Source organism: Centruroides sculpturatus, unplaced genomic scaffold (assembly GCF_000671375.1).
Source record: "Centruroides sculpturatus isolate CEXI.00-Female unplaced genomic scaffold, Cexi_2.0 scaffold673, whole genome shotgun sequence".
NCBI lineage: Eukaryota > Metazoa > Arthropoda > Arachnida > Scorpiones > Buthidae > Centruroides > Centruroides sculpturatus.
Window position 1 is genome coordinate 161,123 of NW_019385012.1, and position 19,920 is coordinate 181,042.

At 32.9% G+C, this 19,920-nt stretch overlaps 2 protein-coding genes across 2 annotated transcripts in view; one reads left to right on the plus strand and one right to left on the minus strand.

Moving 5' to 3' along the window:
- Positions 1-6: 6 nt before the first annotated feature.
- The window catches only part of LOC111633404 (serine/threonine-protein kinase STK11-like), a 44,174-nt gene continuing 24,260 nt past the window's right edge, over positions 7-19,920 (minus strand). Inside the window, exons 3-8 of the mRNA XM_023377972.1 lie at positions 6,455-6,587; positions 6,243-6,379; positions 2,365-2,492; positions 2,013-2,070; positions 1,731-1,903; positions 7-357 (exon numbers count right to left, since the gene is read on the minus strand). Coding sequence (XP_023233740.1) covers positions 242-357; positions 1,731-1,903; positions 2,013-2,070; positions 2,365-2,492; positions 6,243-6,379; positions 6,455-6,587 — 745 coding nt within the window. The 3' untranslated portion in view covers positions 7-241. The remainder of the gene's footprint in view (positions 358-1,730; positions 1,904-2,012; positions 2,071-2,364; positions 2,493-6,242; positions 6,380-6,454; positions 6,588-19,920) is intronic.
- LOC111633405 (glutathione S-transferase kappa 1-like) lies at positions 7,708-9,778 on the plus strand. Its single transcript, XM_023377973.1, has 8 exons — positions 7,708-7,971; positions 8,043-8,124; positions 8,189-8,289; positions 8,354-8,476; positions 8,942-8,977; positions 9,044-9,160; positions 9,225-9,318; positions 9,390-9,778. The coding sequence occupies exons 1-8, from the start codon at positions 7,900-7,902 to the stop codon at positions 9,428-9,430; spliced, it is 666 nt and encodes a 221-aa protein (XP_023233741.1). The 5' UTR covers positions 7,708-7,899; the 3' UTR covers positions 9,431-9,778.

The window sequence follows — 19,920 nt, forward strand, 5'->3', positions numbered from 1 at the left end:
CCTCTCGAAAAAATACCGTTCTGAAAAAGTGTTACATTAGCACCACACCCGTGCGAACATTAAAGAAAGGGGGGGTCGTTAATGCACAGTGCCATAAATTTAATAGAAATCCGTGTCTAATCGTCACTGTGAACAAACCCCTGCTGGTCAAATCTCACCTATACGACCAAAGGTTAAATTTTCAAGGAGTCACCAATATCTGATGCGATTTAAATGAAATCTTTGTGTATTGTTGTCGGTGTCAAGACTGTCTGCACGTATTGATTTTACGTACGCTCATGCAACTTGCGAGTTTTCTCCTATGCTTTTTAACACATTCCACATTGTCCCTTGGAGCGTGATCCTTTTGTCTCATTTCTGAAATATAAAATTGATTCATTTCAGACGATCATCACTTATATTATATAGTACTTTTTTTTTTTTTTTAAATAAGTAATGTTCTATAAACCAAAGGGCCATTTATTTTTGTAAATTGGTAAATTAAATAAAAGAAACTTTAACTGAATAACTTGTAACAAAATTTAAAAAAGAAATTAATAGAGAGTAAAGGAAAAAAAATCATAATATAATAACTTCTTGCTCGAATTACGTTGACGATACTACGATTTCTGATGCTTTTTAGATAATTACACGACGCTCGAATATACTGTTGGTGATTTATAAACTAAAATATAGCTTTAACAAATTAATATTTACCAAAACAATTCTTTGTTTAATGTTTAATGTATTCAATTTTCATCCAGTGGCAAAGGAAAGATCCAAACAAATCCCGTGATGTAGAGGACTAATGCATTAATATTCTCGTGTGGCTTTTTTTCAGGCGTAGTTTTGTTTGTAAGGAAATTCCACACATTCGGTATTGGCCAATACATAGTAGTATGGATGATTTACTCACGACTTTGCTTGACAAATATTTGGTATTTGCGGTTTCCCACTCCTTGTGCCGAACGAGAAAGGACAAACCTCGGACAGACACTTGTAATTTCTACAATAACTGCGTATACGTATGTGCTTGCCACACGACAAACACTGGCAAGGAATGTGTGGAGTCACCTTTACATAGGCTGGATCTATTGTGATTTATATTTCTATATTGACAAAATAGTATTGTTTAGTAAAAGATTCTCCCAGCCTTATCAAATTATGAGAATCAGATAGTTTCCTATGCCACTCTACTTATATAACTTATTTATGCAAGAGGAAAACATACACTTCATTTAATATAGTTTTAAAAAATGTCAACTTAAAAACGCGTACAGTATACATGCAAATATACAAAGCTACAATAAAGTTTCTGAACAATATACATAGAATTGTGACTAACGTTTACTAAGTTTCTAAGAAGCATCAGAAAAAAGTTTAAATGAGATTTGATGGAACGCATCATTGTTAATCGCGGAATAACAGAAAAATATAGCATTAAACAAAACAGAAATATGGCAGTTGAAATCAGAAAGAAAAAAAGTTAACACGCATTCAATATATCAAATTGTCTATTTGTAAACGTTAAGAATAAAAAAATTCAACTTTTAAAAACAAGAAAGAGTGTACAATTCCAAATTTTGACTAGATAAATATCAATCATACAAGAAAACAAACTGAAAGAATAAATAAATTCAACTAAAATTTGAAACAAAACAAACTTTCGTATAATTTAACAACACGGCAACATAAAAATTGTTTCTATATTTTTGTAAAGGCTTCCGATTTGTACGTCATGACTAAATTACCTTGCAGATCGTGTTCGGTGATGTATTCTTCGCTTTCTCCCTCTCCAGAATCTGTTCCCCAATGCAAGTCTTGAAGATAAGGAATGACGGTCATGCTTCTCAAATCGTCTCCGTCGGGGCGGACCGGAATATTTACACACTCGAATAGCCTTGGATGCTTTTTCTTAACCCAACTGCAACAAACAGGAAAGTTCAGTCGTTTCTAGAGCACATGCACATATTATACGCGACTACGTAAATTAAGACGGATGAAAATTAAATGTGTTTTCACATGTTACTTACTCGTGCTGTCTAATTTGTTGTAGAGAAAACCTGAGAAGAGGTTCTTTCTGCAACATACCTGCAACAGTTACATTTCTTTGTTTAATGTATATTTACTTAATGTTTTAAATAGGATTTAACAACGACACGGCCAGACGTTCACGTCTCTGATTTAAACGAAACTTGGTGAGCACGTAGCCCTAAATGTAAATAGTTCCTTGTTCAAATAATAGGATCCACTTCTCGAGCATTTTCAGGACTACGTGCTCGCCAACTTTCATTCGAATCGGGGACACAAACATCCGGCTCGCTCCATGTAAGATGAGAGCACAGATTTACAAGTTGTGAATGGAGAATATTAAAGCACAAATACCCATAAGCAAGTCTTGTAATGGATGATCCAAGTCTTCAGGAATGGTAATTTCTTCCTTTCCGATATTTTCGAATAATTTATATATTGTATCGCCCTCAAATGGATATTTTCCTGTTGTGATATTGTATCTAGTAAAAAAAGAAAAAATATAAATTAAACTTGCAATTTGTTATTCAAACTCTAAAACATCTTTGTTTTTCTTCATAAAGATGTCACTTAATGTAAGAATATGGAGTAAGTTTTCATTATAAATGAATAATTTAATAATTAAATTCTTTAATATTCTGAAAAACTTATAAAGGCCTAGGATATATATAAACTAGTGGACAATCTGTGGGATAATAGCAAGGGCCTCCCTCATATCAGGGCCACACATTTCATAAACTACATACACAACTAATCCATATGTGAATCTGATAGTGGATAATGAATGAAAATATAGGACACTTCTGTGTTGCAGCGTTATTGACGGCAATTTGTTAAATTTCAGATATACTCGCTAGTACTTTCAACAGTTTACAACCGTCGTCTTCAGGCAAAATCGAATACCTTAGCTTTCGAATTGACAGCTTTTAACGGACTTTTCAAATTATGTAATGCACGTGGTTGGAATATAGAACAAAACAATAAAAATTGAATAAATAAATATTTTTAAAGAAACGTGCTGTAATAACTTGAATTCCCCAAAACATATAAATAAGGAGTAATGATACCATGCATGGTAGTAGAATAAAATCAGATCACAAAATTATAACTTGGATTGTTTAAATAAAGTTAGCCATAGCTGTGGTATTTCCAATGTCGGCGCATTACACGGCAAAGCGGCAGATATGTAAAGGTTCTCCCATATGAATATTTGCCTACGATCATTGCAATGCTTAAGTAATTTAATGTGGTTCCAAAGTGGAAGATAATCTTGGTCTAGAACCTTTCTCGCTAATTCTGTAGCTGGTCTGTTATTTCTAATGTCCTCTTGATGTTCGAAGATGCGGGACTGTATCATTCTCCAATATAGATAATTTCCTCCCCTGATATTGTATGCTTTAATGGAATTTTATAAACCTCCGATTTTTCGTTCAACGTGAGAGTGTCTCTATCATTGCACAATGTTCTTCGTAGTGATGGTTGAGGGGTTATAGGTAATATAAAACCATGCTTTCTGAATATGCGTGTTATTTTTAGTGAGATGGTGTTCAAGTATGGTATTGGAGGGTTTATTATCTTTAGGCTTTCTTTGTTGTAGAGGAAAGATTTTGGAAACGATTTGTTTATGACCCAATTGTAGAGATATCGATATTTGGAATTAGAATATCCGGCATTGTGCACTGCTCTGTTGATAATTTGTAATTCTTTATCAATTAATACCTGAGTGGATGGGATGAGGAGCACTCTCCGAATAAGCAAAGTGATAGCAGAGTTTACAAAGCTTCAGGGATGGAAAGCAGTTACAGGGATAATATCTGGCCCTTCGTTTGTTTTTGTGTTGCACCGCAAAAGTTTGTTTTTGTGTTGCACCGCTCCGGAGATCTATGCACTTCTAAATCTAAAAAGGAAATTTTGTTATCTTGCTCCTCTTCTACAGTGAAATTGATAGAAGGATATATTGAAGCTAGCATTTGAATAAATTTGTCTAAATCCTCTGCAGAGCCATCCCACACAAGCAAAATATCATCAACATATCGTAGATACATGATAGGATAGTAGATTGTTAAAGGTGCATATTTATTTATTCAATTTTTATTGTTTTGTTCTATATTCCAACCACATGCATTACATAATTTGAAAAGTCCATTAAAAGCTGTCAATTCGAAAACAAAGGTATTCGATTTCGCCTGAAGACGACGGTTGTAAACTGTTGAAAGTACTAGCGAGTATATCTGAAATTTAACAAATCGCTGTCAATAACGCCGCAACACGGAAGTGTCCTATATTTAATTGATAATGGATCATTACAAAAAGTTTCTATCAACATCCTATACAAAATGACAGAAATCTCTGAACTTTGCAACCTGATACCACCAGAATGGATCATCAGATAAGAAAACAAACAGCTTTTTGAACGTATGCAGACCCACCCTTGTTTATCAATAGCTAATCTAGGAGGAGTTTAGCTAACAAAAATCTCCTCAATATAATACAGAAGTTAGCTACTATAAACAATGCAGTATTGCTTAAGGTATTGCCCCCATGGATCTCTTCTAAACTAGACTATACAAAATCCTTGGTAATGTTTTTGTATGTACTAATGTTAGTAATATAAAGGAATTACAATTTATGACTGAGTATAAAACAGCAATAACATAAACCACTAGTGAAATTCCTTTAACCCCGCATCCGATATGCCGGCAAACTTGATAAGCTGGCACATCCAGCACATCAATTGGGGAGTTTTTGGAGCATTGTTCTTTACCATCATAATCAACAACTTTCAATATAATCATTGTGGAAACAGGAAGATCAAGACGACATGACGATGCTAGGAAAAACCGGTCTGTTCATACATGATTTTTCTAAAGACTTTTCCAAAGACATTAGTGAGATGAAAAGTATTTAGGAGACTTGGAATTATCATGCAAGCAGCTACAGTACAATACTAGTAATGCACTTTGATAATTTAGATTGCATCTGTATTTATACACAATAAAAGCATACAAAGCACAAAGTAAGAATAGTGTTCTTCTTTCAAGCCAACCAAGGGTAGGAAGAGCCTGAAAAATTGAAATGGCATATTAAACAACCATAAAAAGTAAATTTGTACAGTTTTACAGGCAAAATTATGTAAAATTGTGTCTGGGGAATAAAAAAATATCAGAAATCTTCCGTCGTCTAATAAGGCGGCATAGACAATAAATCGGCACTGCATCAGTTCCGACTATGCCGAGTTAATGGAATTTCACCGTAGTAAAATTAAAAATATACCTTTAAATTACGATATAATATATGCAGGCTACATGTACAGTCAACCCCCTATAACACTGTTGATTATTCCGTTTTATATGAATACCATGTTGTACGAGTCACTTAAATTTTACAAATACCTGAGCCGTCCACAGCCTGGAACACGTATTTGTAAAATCTAAGTGACTTGTACAACATGGAATTCATATAAAACGGAATAATCAACAGTGTTATGGGGGGTCGACTGTATTTATATTTATATATTTTTGTAACTTTTACTGTAATTTAGTAATAATGACAGCTACACTGATAGGTTCAAAAGTAAATTAGCATTGTAGATATATTGATATAGTATACATTCATTAATCCAGCCTCACCCTCCCACCCAGTTTAATTGGAAATATGCTTCTGTTTTCATTTTCATGAAAACAGAAGCATATTTCAACCTCTTGCCACACATTGTGCAGTTTCAATTGGAAGAGGACATTCACGTTCTAGCAAGATGAAGAGACTCCACCTCACTTCCATAATGATAAGATCATACCTTAAATCAACATCTGCCCCAACAATGGATTGGGCAAGAACCTTTGGTACGACCTCCCAGATCCAGGACATAACACCCATGAATCTCTACGTACGGGGATTTGTTAAAAAAAGTGTGTTAATGTACCCCACTGCCAACAATAATTGAAAAATTAAAGCAACAACTAAATGAATCCTGTGCTAAGACTGATCCTTACATGCATGAAACATAAGTAATTTGGCACTAGAAGCAGGCATTAGACATCATTGTTGCCGAATGCATGAAACGAAACCCCTAAACTGTGCTTTTTTATGAATTTATTGTTATAATTAGCATTAATAAGCACAAGTAATTTAATTAAACTTTAAGTTTAATTATTGTATGGCACACAAAAGAGAACTGAATACAAAACAGATTCACGCATTCGTTATTATTATTCCGGAGGAGACGTTCTTACAGCGTAACACCAGATGACCAGACGTCCACTTTAAACCCTGAGAAACTCTCCAAGCCGTTGGCGATTTCTGGAGGTTGAAAAGCCGGCGATCCCTGACTCGTGTGGCATATGTCGCTGACGGCAAATCTGTCGAGAGCCTGAAAGACAAAGCGGAGACGTTAACGGGTAAATTAAATATGGCGAGAACCGAGAAAGAGGGACGCTTGATTTACCTCCGCCACGCCGAGATCGGATATCTTCAACATCCCACTGTTAGTGAGTAGAAGATTGCCCGGTTTGATGTCTTTGTGGATGATTCCCTGACTGTGAAGGTACTCCAGTCCATCCAGCAGCTGACAGAAATATCTATTCGTAATAAATTAAATCGCATAATAACTAAACGGCTTTTTAAATCATCGTTTAAATTCACTTCTTCCGGAGGGCATCATCTCAGAATTTAAATTCATATTTGAAATTATGTCCTCCAATCAGATTAAAGAAAAGGATATATTTTAAATTTTTCATCTGCCAAAGAAATATTTTAGGGATTATTTATTATTGATACTAACTACTCGATGAATAATAAAACGTTATTAAATTGATAATTTCCGACTGAAAGGGCGATGAATGATGACGTTTTAACGTTTCGGGAGGAATGACAACCAATCAGAAAACAGACGTAAGATCGTCTGCATCGCACGTGCAGTAGCGTCAGCGCCGGAAGTGAACGGCCGTCTGCTACGAATTTTTAATTTTTCTGAAAGTTTTTTTTTTATGTTGTAAACATATAATTTGTAAACCTTCGTTGGGTTGAAAGATAAAAATATTTCTGTTCAGTTGTTATTGTTAATATCGATTCTCTTGAAGGGAAAAAATTCGCTCACAAAATGGAAGAGGAGGGAAATTTTCCTTTCGGATTCACTGTACGAATTTTATAACTTTGTCAAAGAAAAATTTAGGCCCGTGTGTCATCATTATTAATAATTATTAGTTTTATCGTGTGCTTTATTAGAATTATTAACGATTTCATCCGATCTAATTGATAAGCTAAATGTTGTTTACATAATAAGTAATAAAAACGGGGAAAATTTAGGGATTTATTTACGAAATACGTTGATTCTGATACATAAAAAAATCGATTTTAAGTAAAAATCATCAGATTTTTTTTCATAAAAATTCAATAAATATCCCGTATTAATTCATCGATTTTTTAAATACCGGGAATTTAAAAAAAAATTAAAAACTACAACGAATTTTTCATGTAAAATGATATTTCTCTAAACAAACAGCNACTTAAATTTTACAAATACCTGAGCCGTCCACAGCCTGGAACACGTATTTGTAAAATCTAAGTGACTTGTACAACATGGAATTCATATAAAACGGTAAAACGCGACTACGTAAATTAAGACGGATGAAAATTAAATGTGTTTTATTTTAATTTATAATGGAGTTTCATTCGTATACACAAAAACAAAATGGCGGCGGAGGCGTTGTTGTCGCCTTATCTTCCTTTAATAGGCCATTAAAGTATATTTCGATGCAGTTAAAGTAATATATATTGTTACTTCTGCATTATTTATAATTAAAAATACGTAAATATAAATAATAAAGTTATTATATTTTTGATCACGTGACCTCTTGTGGAAATTGTTATCCGATAATACACGTGACGAGCATGGTACCTTCTAAAATCACAGTGGAGTTCTTCTATGACGTCGTTTCGCCCTATTCTTGGATTGCCTTCGAGGTGAGTCGGTACTTTTTGTCAAGTAACGCACCCCAAATTATAAGCACATGTGTTAAATGGTCTGTGTATAGGTGCTATGTAGATACAAAGTCAAGTGGGGCTTGGATTTGCAATGGAGGCCATTCTTCTTGGGTGCCATTATGAAGGAATCAGGTAATTTCCACCATAGAGTGATCTGTATAGCTATTGTATGTGATGTTCAAACCTGTGTTTACAGGTAACAATCCACCTGCATTTGTGGCGAATAAGGCTCTATACATGAGAGAAGACTTGAAGCGATTGGCTGATTACACTAAGATTCCGGTGTGCATACCGGAGGTAAGTATAAAGGAGTGAATACGTCAAATGTTTTTGCTGTTTGCGAACGGTTACTTTCTAACAGAATTTCTCGGAAATCATGAGGAACACGCTGGGAACTCAGCGGTTCATCACGGCGGTAGACATGAAGTACCCGCAGTACACCGAACAGCTGTCCAGACAGTTTTGGACGAAGATCTTTAAAACTGTATGCTTTAGTAGAATTCGGTACAAATTTGAGTCTGAATGAGGCGGTTGGGATCTTATCGGAGTTGCGTAAGTGAAAAAGTTACGCAGACCGTCAGTTTCTGTGATCTGTCATGAGATATAACCCCCAATTTTACCCATAACAGAGTGCGGAATGTGTCTTTGCACCCCAGCAGTTGGTATGAGTACTCTGGTAAAGTGAAAATATCTCATTTTTAGCATTGTTTTTGCTAATAGTTTCAGATTTTTTTCATTTAATTTTTGGGGCCTTAAATTTCAGATACGCCAACAATGAGGAATAGATCTCACAAAGGTCACATATATTGTCGGTTTTTTGACATGTTTACTCCCGCAGGCACGATCTACAGCTCCGATAAGGTCCCAACTGCCTCGTTCAAGCTGCATTTGTACCTAAATTTCACTTTAATATTTTACGTTCCTTAATTTTGCATGTTTTGTCGATTAGTTTGAAGACGTAACACAAGTAGAAAGCATGAAAGAAGTAAGTTTAAATCAGATTTTCTTATCTTTCCAAATTTATAAATTGAAAGCATATTATGTATTGCAGACAGCAAAGGAAATAGGCATGAAGGATTCCGAAGTCAATGACGTGGCAGCAAAAATAACCGCAAAAGAAACTAAGGACAGATTGAGAGAGTTCACCGAAAAAGCATTAAATTACGGAGTACAAATTTTAAACTTTTGCTAATTGTTATTAGAACGGCATGTAAAAACTATTCTCGTTGCAGGGGTTCGGATCGCCTATTATTGTGGCTCACGTCAATTCTAAGCCAGAAATGTTCTTCGGTTCGGATAGATTCGAGTTATTGGCTCACGTATTGGGTGAGAATACAGTTAATCTTTCTTATCGTGTCGATTTTGAAAATCGTTACATTTGGAACTTTAAATTTTAGGTAAGAAGTGGGATGGACCACGTGCAGGCAGCAATTTATAAGAATTTTTAATAATTCTTTTCTAAACTTCAAATTTGAATGTTGTTTGTACGACAGTGTAATTCTGGTCCCTGGATGTTAAGTATGGCGTATGTTACACAAGGATCCGAAATGAAATGACCGATTTATAAATGGGATATTTATTTTCTAGAATTAAGCATTAATAAAATTTAAAACCCAATTGTTTTGTTATGTTCTTTATAGGAAAAACAAATTAAAATTTGGTAACAACACCCAGATTACCAGCTGCAAAGTGCACCAGTGGCTTTGCTGCTGTGGTGGACCTGGGTTAGAGTCCTTTCAAATCTTCAGAAGTCCTGCTATCGGACACACTAATCTTTGAACTCATCGCGCATTCAAAAGAAGAGGCTCTCTTAGTGCTCGCAGAACAAAGAGAGCCTCTCTGCACCGCAGACAACAGTCGAGCCGTCTGCACTTACTTTTGTAGAACAGCCGCCGTTTTCTGTGATGTTAGTCATCAGAAAAGAAAGAGAAACAAACTCGCTAATGGAACAGATGTTTTTATTTCCTGTACAAGTGATGCAACATTTTTTTTTTTCTACCAGGAAATTTAATTTACAATCAAAAGATATATCTCCAGTATGGAGTAAACAATTTCTGGTAACCACGGCTGCAATTTCGACTCCAGGATTATCCGTGATATTTTGTACGATTACATCCATTTACAATTTGCATTTAAGTAAGAAAACAAACTCTGTTTCCGACAAAATCTTTGAGGAGTTTCTTGCAAGCTTTATGTGACCGACGGTAATCGATAGACTCTGCGGCAGAAAATCGAAACACAAAATTGCAACGTACCTCGAGTTATGTCTGCTCGTAAATTTCGACCCGGTCCGAAAATTTAAATTGGCGCTCCACTCCGGCCCTTCTTACAAAGCGACAACTTAGAAATAGGAGAAACAAACAGATATTTCGAAACCGAACACGGTCAACTCGATGACTGACTTGGCATTGGTAATTATACTTTTTCCATTTGAATTTCAAAGGATTAAAAATCAATGGTATGTGCAGATTTTTAAACATTCTGAAGTAAATACAGTAGAACCTCGATTATCCGGACTAATTGGGGATGAAGGTAGTCCGGATAAGGAAAAATCCGGATAATCGAAACAAATACTTTAATTTGTCTTTTAGTGATAATACAACACATTTTCTTTCGATGACATATCGGTAATACAGTAGAACCTCGAAAACTCGGCCTAATGTGGACCGAAGGGTGGCCGAGTTTGCGAAAATGCCGGGTTATCGGGAATGGGGTTAAAAAAGGATAAGTATGCNTCTATTATGAAAAAGCATTAATCATTGTTTTTTTAGAAACTTCCTCGTACAAAAACTATTTACAAATCACGTATATTTTTTTTTTGGACGCATTATCTTTGTGTTTACGTGAATGTTTCGATTTAAATCTGACTTTACGATTTTCGATTGTGCGGAAATTCTTTCCGTGAGTAAAGTGCCAATTATAATATTTTTATTATAACTGCACAGAATAAGCATTCTTTTAACCTAGTGATTCCCGAAGTGGGCGCTACTACCCCGTTGACAGTAGTAGAAGACACAAGGGGCGACATATTCAGTTTGAAATGAACAAAAAATAAATAAGAAATACAGTCGACCCCCCTATAACACTGTTGATAATTCTGTTTTATATGAATTTCATGTTGTACGAGTCACTTAGATTTTACAAACACGTGAGCCGTTCACAGCCCGGCACACGCATGTGTAAAATCTAAATGACTCGTACAACATGGAATTCATATAAAACGGAATAATCAACAGTGTTATAGTGGGGTCGACTGTATAAAGAAAGAGTTAGAAGAAAAAAAATACTCAACATACTCGGATAAAAAAAAAACAGTCACGAGTGATCCAATTATAAAAACGTTATGCAATTAAACCTCAAAATAAATAGCGATTTAAAATTCTAAACACGTTTCACCTTCAAGAAGTGATAAGGATTGACCTTTGCATTCATTTACATTAAAAAAAAAAAAAATATGTATAATATAAAATAAAATAAACAGGAAGGAAGAATTCATTTTAAAATATTGATTAGGTAGATCTATTAAGAGCAATGATAAATACTGTAATTCGTTATAGAAGGCAAGTTTTTTAAGACGTAATTCGTTTAAAAATTCATTTTGAAAATGTCATGACGATTTCTCAACGTATACAGAATGATTGTATTAATATATTTTATCAATAAATAATAAAGTAACTTTTTCTTACTGATTTATTAATAAGAATGTTTAAAATTCGTACTTTCGAGTTCAGCTTCTATGTAATAATCAATTTATAAATGAAATTAGAGTTTCATTTTTCATTTTAGTAAATGATAAGATTACAAATTAATGATTCATACAATTGTAAACTTTACAGATGTTTTATCTGACAAAAATTCTTTTCCTCTTTAAATTGATATGATATTCTGACTGAAGAGGAAAGACTAATCAGTCAAATTTACTTATATTTTAACTAAAATATAACAAAATGAAAGCAGATCAATGTTATATATTTTTTCATATATAGTAGTCTCTCTACAGTCTGCCACTTGCCAGTCTGTAACTCTGTAGGGCAGCACACAAGAGATTTTTGTGTTACCGCTCATCAATGTATGCGCACGCAGAGAGACTGATGTACTGTACATGTATACTGTCAGTCGCTAGTTCTTTGTTGCACTTATGGTGGCAAAAAAGTCACAATTGTGATTAATTAATACAATAAACTAACCTGTAAACCAAGTGTTTTTTTTTTTTATTATACATTAAGTACATACATACAAAATTCAGTAATCTGACACCTGCAAGTCTGATATATATTGGATTACAGAGACTCTACTGTATTTGAAGTCATCTATTGATATGTTAGAAAAGAATAAAATAGAATTAAATTTAAAATAATATACTGTATATACGATCAAGCCCCGAATCAACAACTGAATATAAGCATAAACGGTTAGATTATCTTAAAGTTACGGCGATAATTAACCAGTGTAATTGTATAGTAAGTCCAAATCAATAGATCTATAAGCAACCGATACCATTCATTTCTGGTATGCAAGAATCATGGTTTCGAATCCGCTCCAGATTTGTTTAATTTTTAAATTTATAAGATGTATCATACCGAATTCCAATAATAAACCAATTAATTTAAATTTGCTTTGACGTAACCTGAAAATGTATCATAACTTGTATCAACTTACAGCATAACATCACAGAGCACATGCCTCTTAAACAACAACAATCCTCGCATTATGTTATAGAATAATTTTTTAAACTAAACAGGCAACTAGACGATTTTTTAAATTAGAAGAAAAAATGTATTGGTAAAAGACATTTAGTTACTGGCATTGACATAATGCAAGGCTGCAATTTTTAATCATATTTTAATTTTAAAAAATCACATGACAGAACCAGTCCAGAAGTTCGTGTTCGGTTAATTGGAGCCTCCAGCTTCCATATCCGGTCTTGATTTCCATCTAACTCCCGCGATTAAGGAAGGTCAGATGGACGACAACGGGAATCTATAGGTCGGCGATTTTCAAATTGCAGTCCAATTATAAGTAAGTTACATAACAATGACAAGAACTATAACAAGCTGTCTGTTAAATATTCTAAATAAAAGGCAAAAGCACTTAATTACTTAATCACAACAACAAAAAAAGGCTAATAGAGATAAGTAAAACAGTTACAAGTAATTTGGTTCTGCTAGGAATCAATGTGATTAAGCAGAACTAGATCTATTCATCACTGTTTCATATTATCTTAGTTTTATGTATACAAGTAACAATGTTTTATGTGCAAATAAAGATTAGTAATGTTGATAATATTACTATTTTATTTAGCACTTTGCTTTCTTATTAATAAAAATAATATTTTTGTATAATTATTCGATTGCTAATCAATGTTTAATTTATTTTGTATGGTTCGTCCTTACCAAACCTTCAGTATATTTTTACACATTAAAGTGGTTAAAACATCTGAAAATTTGATTTTTCTCACACATTTTCTCACTTTTACATCACTTAAACCTAAAATTTAATTAACTATTATTAATAAATTTAAAATTTAACATTAAAATTAAAGATTTAAACACAATTTTTGCATACTCAATGATAAACTGTAATAATTTAACAAAAAGTGAATACAAACATGTATTAGTAATAATAGTAATACTGCTAGATATCATAATACTATTTTGCATATATATTTCATATGTAGAAGTACTTTTGTGTAGAACCAGATTCTTGTTGGCATAAAAAACCGCTACAAAATGAATAGGAATTGCCAGGTGTTCGAGTTCATTAAGAGTTGAGAATAGAGAGGTTTGCGGCTGATGTTTTCAACGCGAAAACGGGTACGTCGGACGTTCAGCGCCGTCTTCCTGTGAGTCTAGAAGTTTGACAATGGCGTTTAGAACGTCAGTGGAATCATGCCCGACGTTCCAAACGCCACTGTCAAACTTCTAGACTCACAGGAAGGTGGTGCTGAACGTCTGACATACCCGTTTTTGCATTGAAAACGTCGGCCGCAACCTGTATTATCTTGACTTCTGCCAAACTTCAGTTCGTCTGACCAATCGACTTTTCAGGTCCTAAACTAGTTTGTGTAATGTAGTATGACGCATACAATATATTGTTTTGGTTAGCGTTTGTAGAGGTTTGTACAACAGTGTAAACCTGTACAAACACAGGTTATGTGTAGAAAATAAGGAAACTCATTTACTACACACTGCACAAAAATCCATCGAGGCTTCTTACACGAACACAACACAATATAAAACCGTTAATATCTGTGTAATTTAACTTAAGACTTAAATGAAGTTTGAAAATCATAATGAAAGTAAAATAAACCATAATTTGTTTCTTAATATAATGCACAAAAATGAAATCAAAGTAGATTAATAAATTTTCTGCACCTTGACACTGTCATAATCTAATACGATGAATTTTAAAGGAATTTGGTTTTAGATGATCTTTCAGGATTGATAAAATAAAATCCTTTAAAAAAATAACAGAATCATTAAGCATGTTTGACATTTGATTTATATCTTAACAATTCTTTAACCATAATGGAAATTATGCTAAAAAGTAATTTTATATATATAAAGATTAGCATATCAGAGCTAAATGTCTGTCTTCAGTCTCATTATTCCTATATTAACATGGGGTTGTCAACACTTGTTCCCCTTATATGGAGAAGTTAATACATTGTATGACCGAATGCTCTTCCTGCCACTAACTCTTTATCTAGACTTGAAAATGACTCATTGCTCAAAATCACTGAGATCTCTGTTAGATTATATAAACAATGGAAATTGGTATTCCATGCCACTTCCATTCTATTCATATCTCACACTGTTTAATTTTAGTAATCTGATGATAACTAGTGTTTGGTAAGGGATAAATGTTCTCAATAGTACTTCCACAGATCAGATTTTCCAAAGGTTTTCATATAATATACCAGTGTTTCTCAATCTGGGTTATACGTAACCCTAGAGATACGCAATGCACTTCCAGAGGCTACGCAAAAAAGTCTATAATGGCTGCCAAATGTAACTTAAGATCCAATTAAAATAATATTATATCTTGTTTATATCATTTAAACTATTGTAAAATTGGTTTTATTATATATCATTTCATTTAACATCACTGTTTCCATGAAGCTATTGACAATGTTAAGCAAGGACTTTCTTACACAATAAACATAATACAGTACATGTGTATTTAAAATATTTATACTCAGTTTGAAATTTTTCACATCTGTAAGTTTCAGATTTCAGAGTATTAATTTCAGATCTGTCTTCTACAATCCTTGTTAATACCATTTTCAGAAAATATAAAGACTGGCGTATGTAACTTAAGTACAGTAGAACCCCTCTAGTCTGCCCTCGGCTAGTCTGTCGCTCCGGTTAATCCGACCGCGGTTGGAGTCGAGAAACTTGTCTTGACTCGTCAGTAACTCACCGCCCGTTGTTCTGTGTTCGCTACAGTATATGTTTTACATTGTGTGTACGTATACAGTTTTGTGTGTTTTTCAACATGTCAGGAGTGAAACGTAAACACGTTACTCTTTCATTAAATGAACAATTAGTAGTGCTACGAAGACTGGACAAAGGGGAAAGATTGTTTATTTTACTTTTTTCTGATAATCCGACCTTTTTTTGCATTCCAACCATACCCCCAGTCCCAAAAATGATGGATTAGAGGGGTTCTACCGTACTACATTACTCCCTTTTGAGGTTAAACTTAATTCCAAGTTAAACAATTCATCTGTTCTTTTCTAGATGTAGGCATTAGTAAAGTATTCATTTAACATAAATTAACATATAAATCTTCAATAATATATTTAACATTCCGTATCATTTAAAAATCATTTTTAAGGTTACAATATACTCATTTCTCATTAAAAGTTATTCCATAATTAAGGTAAATGATCTTACAAAACTGGAAAAATATCTTTAACTATATGTTTTTTAAATTTTATAAAGCAATTATTGGACTTTTTTTTAAATACATTTTCTAAAATAACAAAAGAATTCATTAGCAACTTTACATTTTAATAGAATTTCTCTCTCTCAAAAAAATTAAGCTTTAATTATGAAAATCCATGCGTCAGCATCATCCCTCTCCTCATATCTTGTTTAATACTTCTTTTTTCAAAGTTGTATCATCATACATTCTCATTTATTTTTAATTTTCTCAAATTTTGACACTCAAATACCTTAAATATTATCCACGCACTCCACAATTTCCTAGTTTCTGCTATCTGAAATAAGGATTAAATAAAGATGAACGAGCCATTAATGTTTTTGACACAATTAATGAGCTATCTTTAAGCACAGAAAGTAGAAAGTAGAATGCCAAGGTCAGAAGCTTTTTTTAAATTTTACCCAACGTTAGAGGTAAATTGATTAATTCGGCTAATGATTAAATATTTCATCTTTCTTCTTGTTTCTTGATACATTTATCATCCTAGATCAATAACTACTTCAAATATTGATTCCATATTCTTTCAACAACATCTTTCCCAAGTTCCAAACTACATGACAGCACTCACTTTCAATCTATAATTTCTCTCCAATCAATTCTCTGTTCAAAAATTAGAAGTTAAAACCATTCAAATCTTTCTACTTTGGGCAATATCTCTCCTTTTAACATACTTTGTTTATTTTTATTTATGTGAATTTCGTCCTTTATTATTTTCTAATCTTCTATTTTTCCAATAATCAATTTGTTATGATTACAGTCGACCCCCCCATAACACTGTTGATTATTCCGTTTTATATGAATTCCATGTTATACGAGTCACTTAGAATTTACAAATACGTGTGCCAGACTGTGAACGGCTCACATATTTGTAAAATCTAAGTGACTCGTACAACATGGAATTCATATAAAACGGAATAATCAACAGTGTTATGGGTGTTAGAATATGCATATACAGTCGACCCGACTGTATATGTATATTCTAGTTTCTATGTAACCTCTCGATTCCGCATCTGATGCTAACAGAAAAAGTGACACATTTAGCACTCTAACTGCCTGTATTCCAGGATTATTCCAAATACAATACTCACTTGATGTGACTTGATGACCCAGTTTAGTCCTCAAATCATATCAAACAAGTCCAGGTCCAAGTAGCACTTGTAATGCATCTGCACAGTAAGCAGAATTAAAAGCTAGCAATCTTGAAACTCCTAGACTCTAGATTGGTAGCCATCATTGGAGTTGATAAGATCATCATCCAGTTTTATATTCAAACTCTAGTTAGTATATAGCTCAGAATAACATGTCATCATCATCAAACATGGACACTAAACATTGTCGAACTTCCATGTTTAATGACAATGACAACTGTACCGAGGACATCAAACACAGCAGAACTCCAAAAACTCCCGCTGTTGCGATGCTACACTGTCGTTCGACTGTAAACTGACTTTTATGGGTCTTTCCTTCCAGAATATTCTAATCATCAAACTTAATTCTAAAACCATCATTATTATTAATGTTTGTACAAGATAATGGTTTAACCACCTACTTTTAGTCCAAATTAATTTGTTTCAATATTTATGTATTACTAAATTACAGCCTTAAGAAATTGACTTCTTGATACTTCATACCAAACAGAAAACATAGGCGATAGACTAAGACGAAGATCCGGGAAGACTGTGAAGGAAGATCGGCGAAGACAGGAAAGAATGGAAGCAGGTCTGGGCTCAACGAGGTGACGGGACGATTTCCTCAAGTGGCAAAATGAGTTATTCCTTACATATTCCTCATGAGATCACCGGTTTGTGTCTCAAGTGGATTTTGTTCAAATCGGCACACTTTTTACATAAAATAATTGTAAAATTACACGGATTTATACATTTTGTCTATTTATTTTCTATAAAAATGAGTATTTTCTCTTCCTTCTAAACTTGTTTTCAGTTAAAAAATAGATTAAAGCTTTTAACATTTCGGAATGTAAAAACATTATGAATAATTTAAATTTTTAAATGAAAATAAATTCATTTTCTTCCTATAGCGCATTGAATTGTTATACACGTTGCTAAACAATCATATTTCAACGTCAGTCTTTGGTTTCTTATTGTTTGTTGTAAGTACATTCCCTTTTCATAGCTAGTAAAACAAGACGACAGTAAAAAATAAAGTTATAACATAAGAATAATAAAATCAAAGTATGAAATAATAATTATTATTTTATGTAATAAGCTGCACAATTTGTAAAACTTGCTCATCAAAATGAAAACCCAGCAATCTTGCAATTATTAGTCAGTCACGCTGACACCGAGCCACGGTGCCTTCGTCAAAATATTCTGCATTAGTCGCTCGGAAATTTTTTAACTTAGATTTTCTCGAAATCATTTGAGAAGTGTGCTTTTTTTCCTTTGCTCAATAAAAAGTTCTTATTGAGGTTTATTCGCACAAACAGTATTATCGAAATTTGCGAGAGCCGTATCGTGACCTCTTGTTAGTATAAATATATACATTACTTATTTTACGGGCGTTTAACATGGAAGGATGCTCTCTTCTAATTAAATTCCAAGAAACAATTTGGCAGAGTGAACGACCGACAAGGTTATACCACGGAACAAAGAATATATCGAACCGCAGAATTAAATGATCTAATTAACATGCAAGTAGGTCAAATGGTACCATAAAGATTTATTGTATATAAACAATTATAAACTCAAAAACATGTTATTCTTTGCATTAAACGAAGAAACAAATACACTCTAAAGTTATTTATTCTTTCAGAAATAAAATCTCCGAAACAGGCGAGGGGAAAAATAATAAAAAAAAAAAGGCTTTTAGGGAACCACGTCATAAATCCCGCAGTACTTTTTGCCGCGTATAAATTATTATGTAAGAAAAGATTAAATAATAATTATTATATCATGCAATTACTCGCAAAATGCAAATTTACTTATAAATTTTACGTACAGAAAAAAATAATTTCTTGAAAGTGTATCAAATATACAAATTCTCAGCTTATTTATTCGGACAAAACTGAAAATAAATCGATCCAAAAAGTACAAAACTTCAAGAGAATATATTAATAAAAGACAATAGAGAAGTTTACTTTCTTAAAAGGCCATAAAATGAGGGGGAGGGTAAAAAAACCTGAAAAAGTAGCACAAACCCGGTTAAACTTGCATTAAAATCAATATAAAAAAGAATAATGAAATTTACTTGAATATTTCCGATCAATCGTAAAAATCTGTTTCGAAAGTGATTAGTAACGTCGATTTACTTCCATTTTCATTTATTTATTTTATACAGATGCAAAATTACGATAAAAAAAATGGTAGATTTTGCTTATTTGTTCTTTTCTGTATGGTTAAAAGCTTTGATGAATGACAAAGAAAAATGGCCAAANTACAACGAATTTTTCATGTAAAATGATATTTCTCTAAACAAACAGCATATTTTTCGAATAAATCCCTAAATTTCCCCATTTTTATATGAATTAATTTCCCTAAATGAGATAATCATTTAATGCAAACATCTAAATCATCATTATCTAAATAATTCCCTATCACGTACACGTAATTATATTTAAGTATAATACGTAAAGCATAACGTAAACATATCCTAAATATATTTCTAATGGAGTAATTTATATTCATTTTGATACTGCGTAACGATAATGTAAAAACTTGTATCTACGTAAAAACTGAAAAAATAAAATCTTTCTTCTAAAATTATAAATTCAAACATTTACACATTTTTTAAATCCCCGAAACAAGAAATTTCGTTAAAGGTGGGGTATTTTATACAATTTATTCAGAAATTCCCGAAAAATTTCAGTTAAAATCTAGCGATTTTTTCCCTAAGAATATCCCTAAATTTACCGCTTCTTAAAAAAAAAAAAAAACGAATTTTCCGATACAAAACACATTTATTGCAATTTACGACTTAAAAAAAAACAACAAACAATTACGCAGAGTTTAATTAAAACGAGAA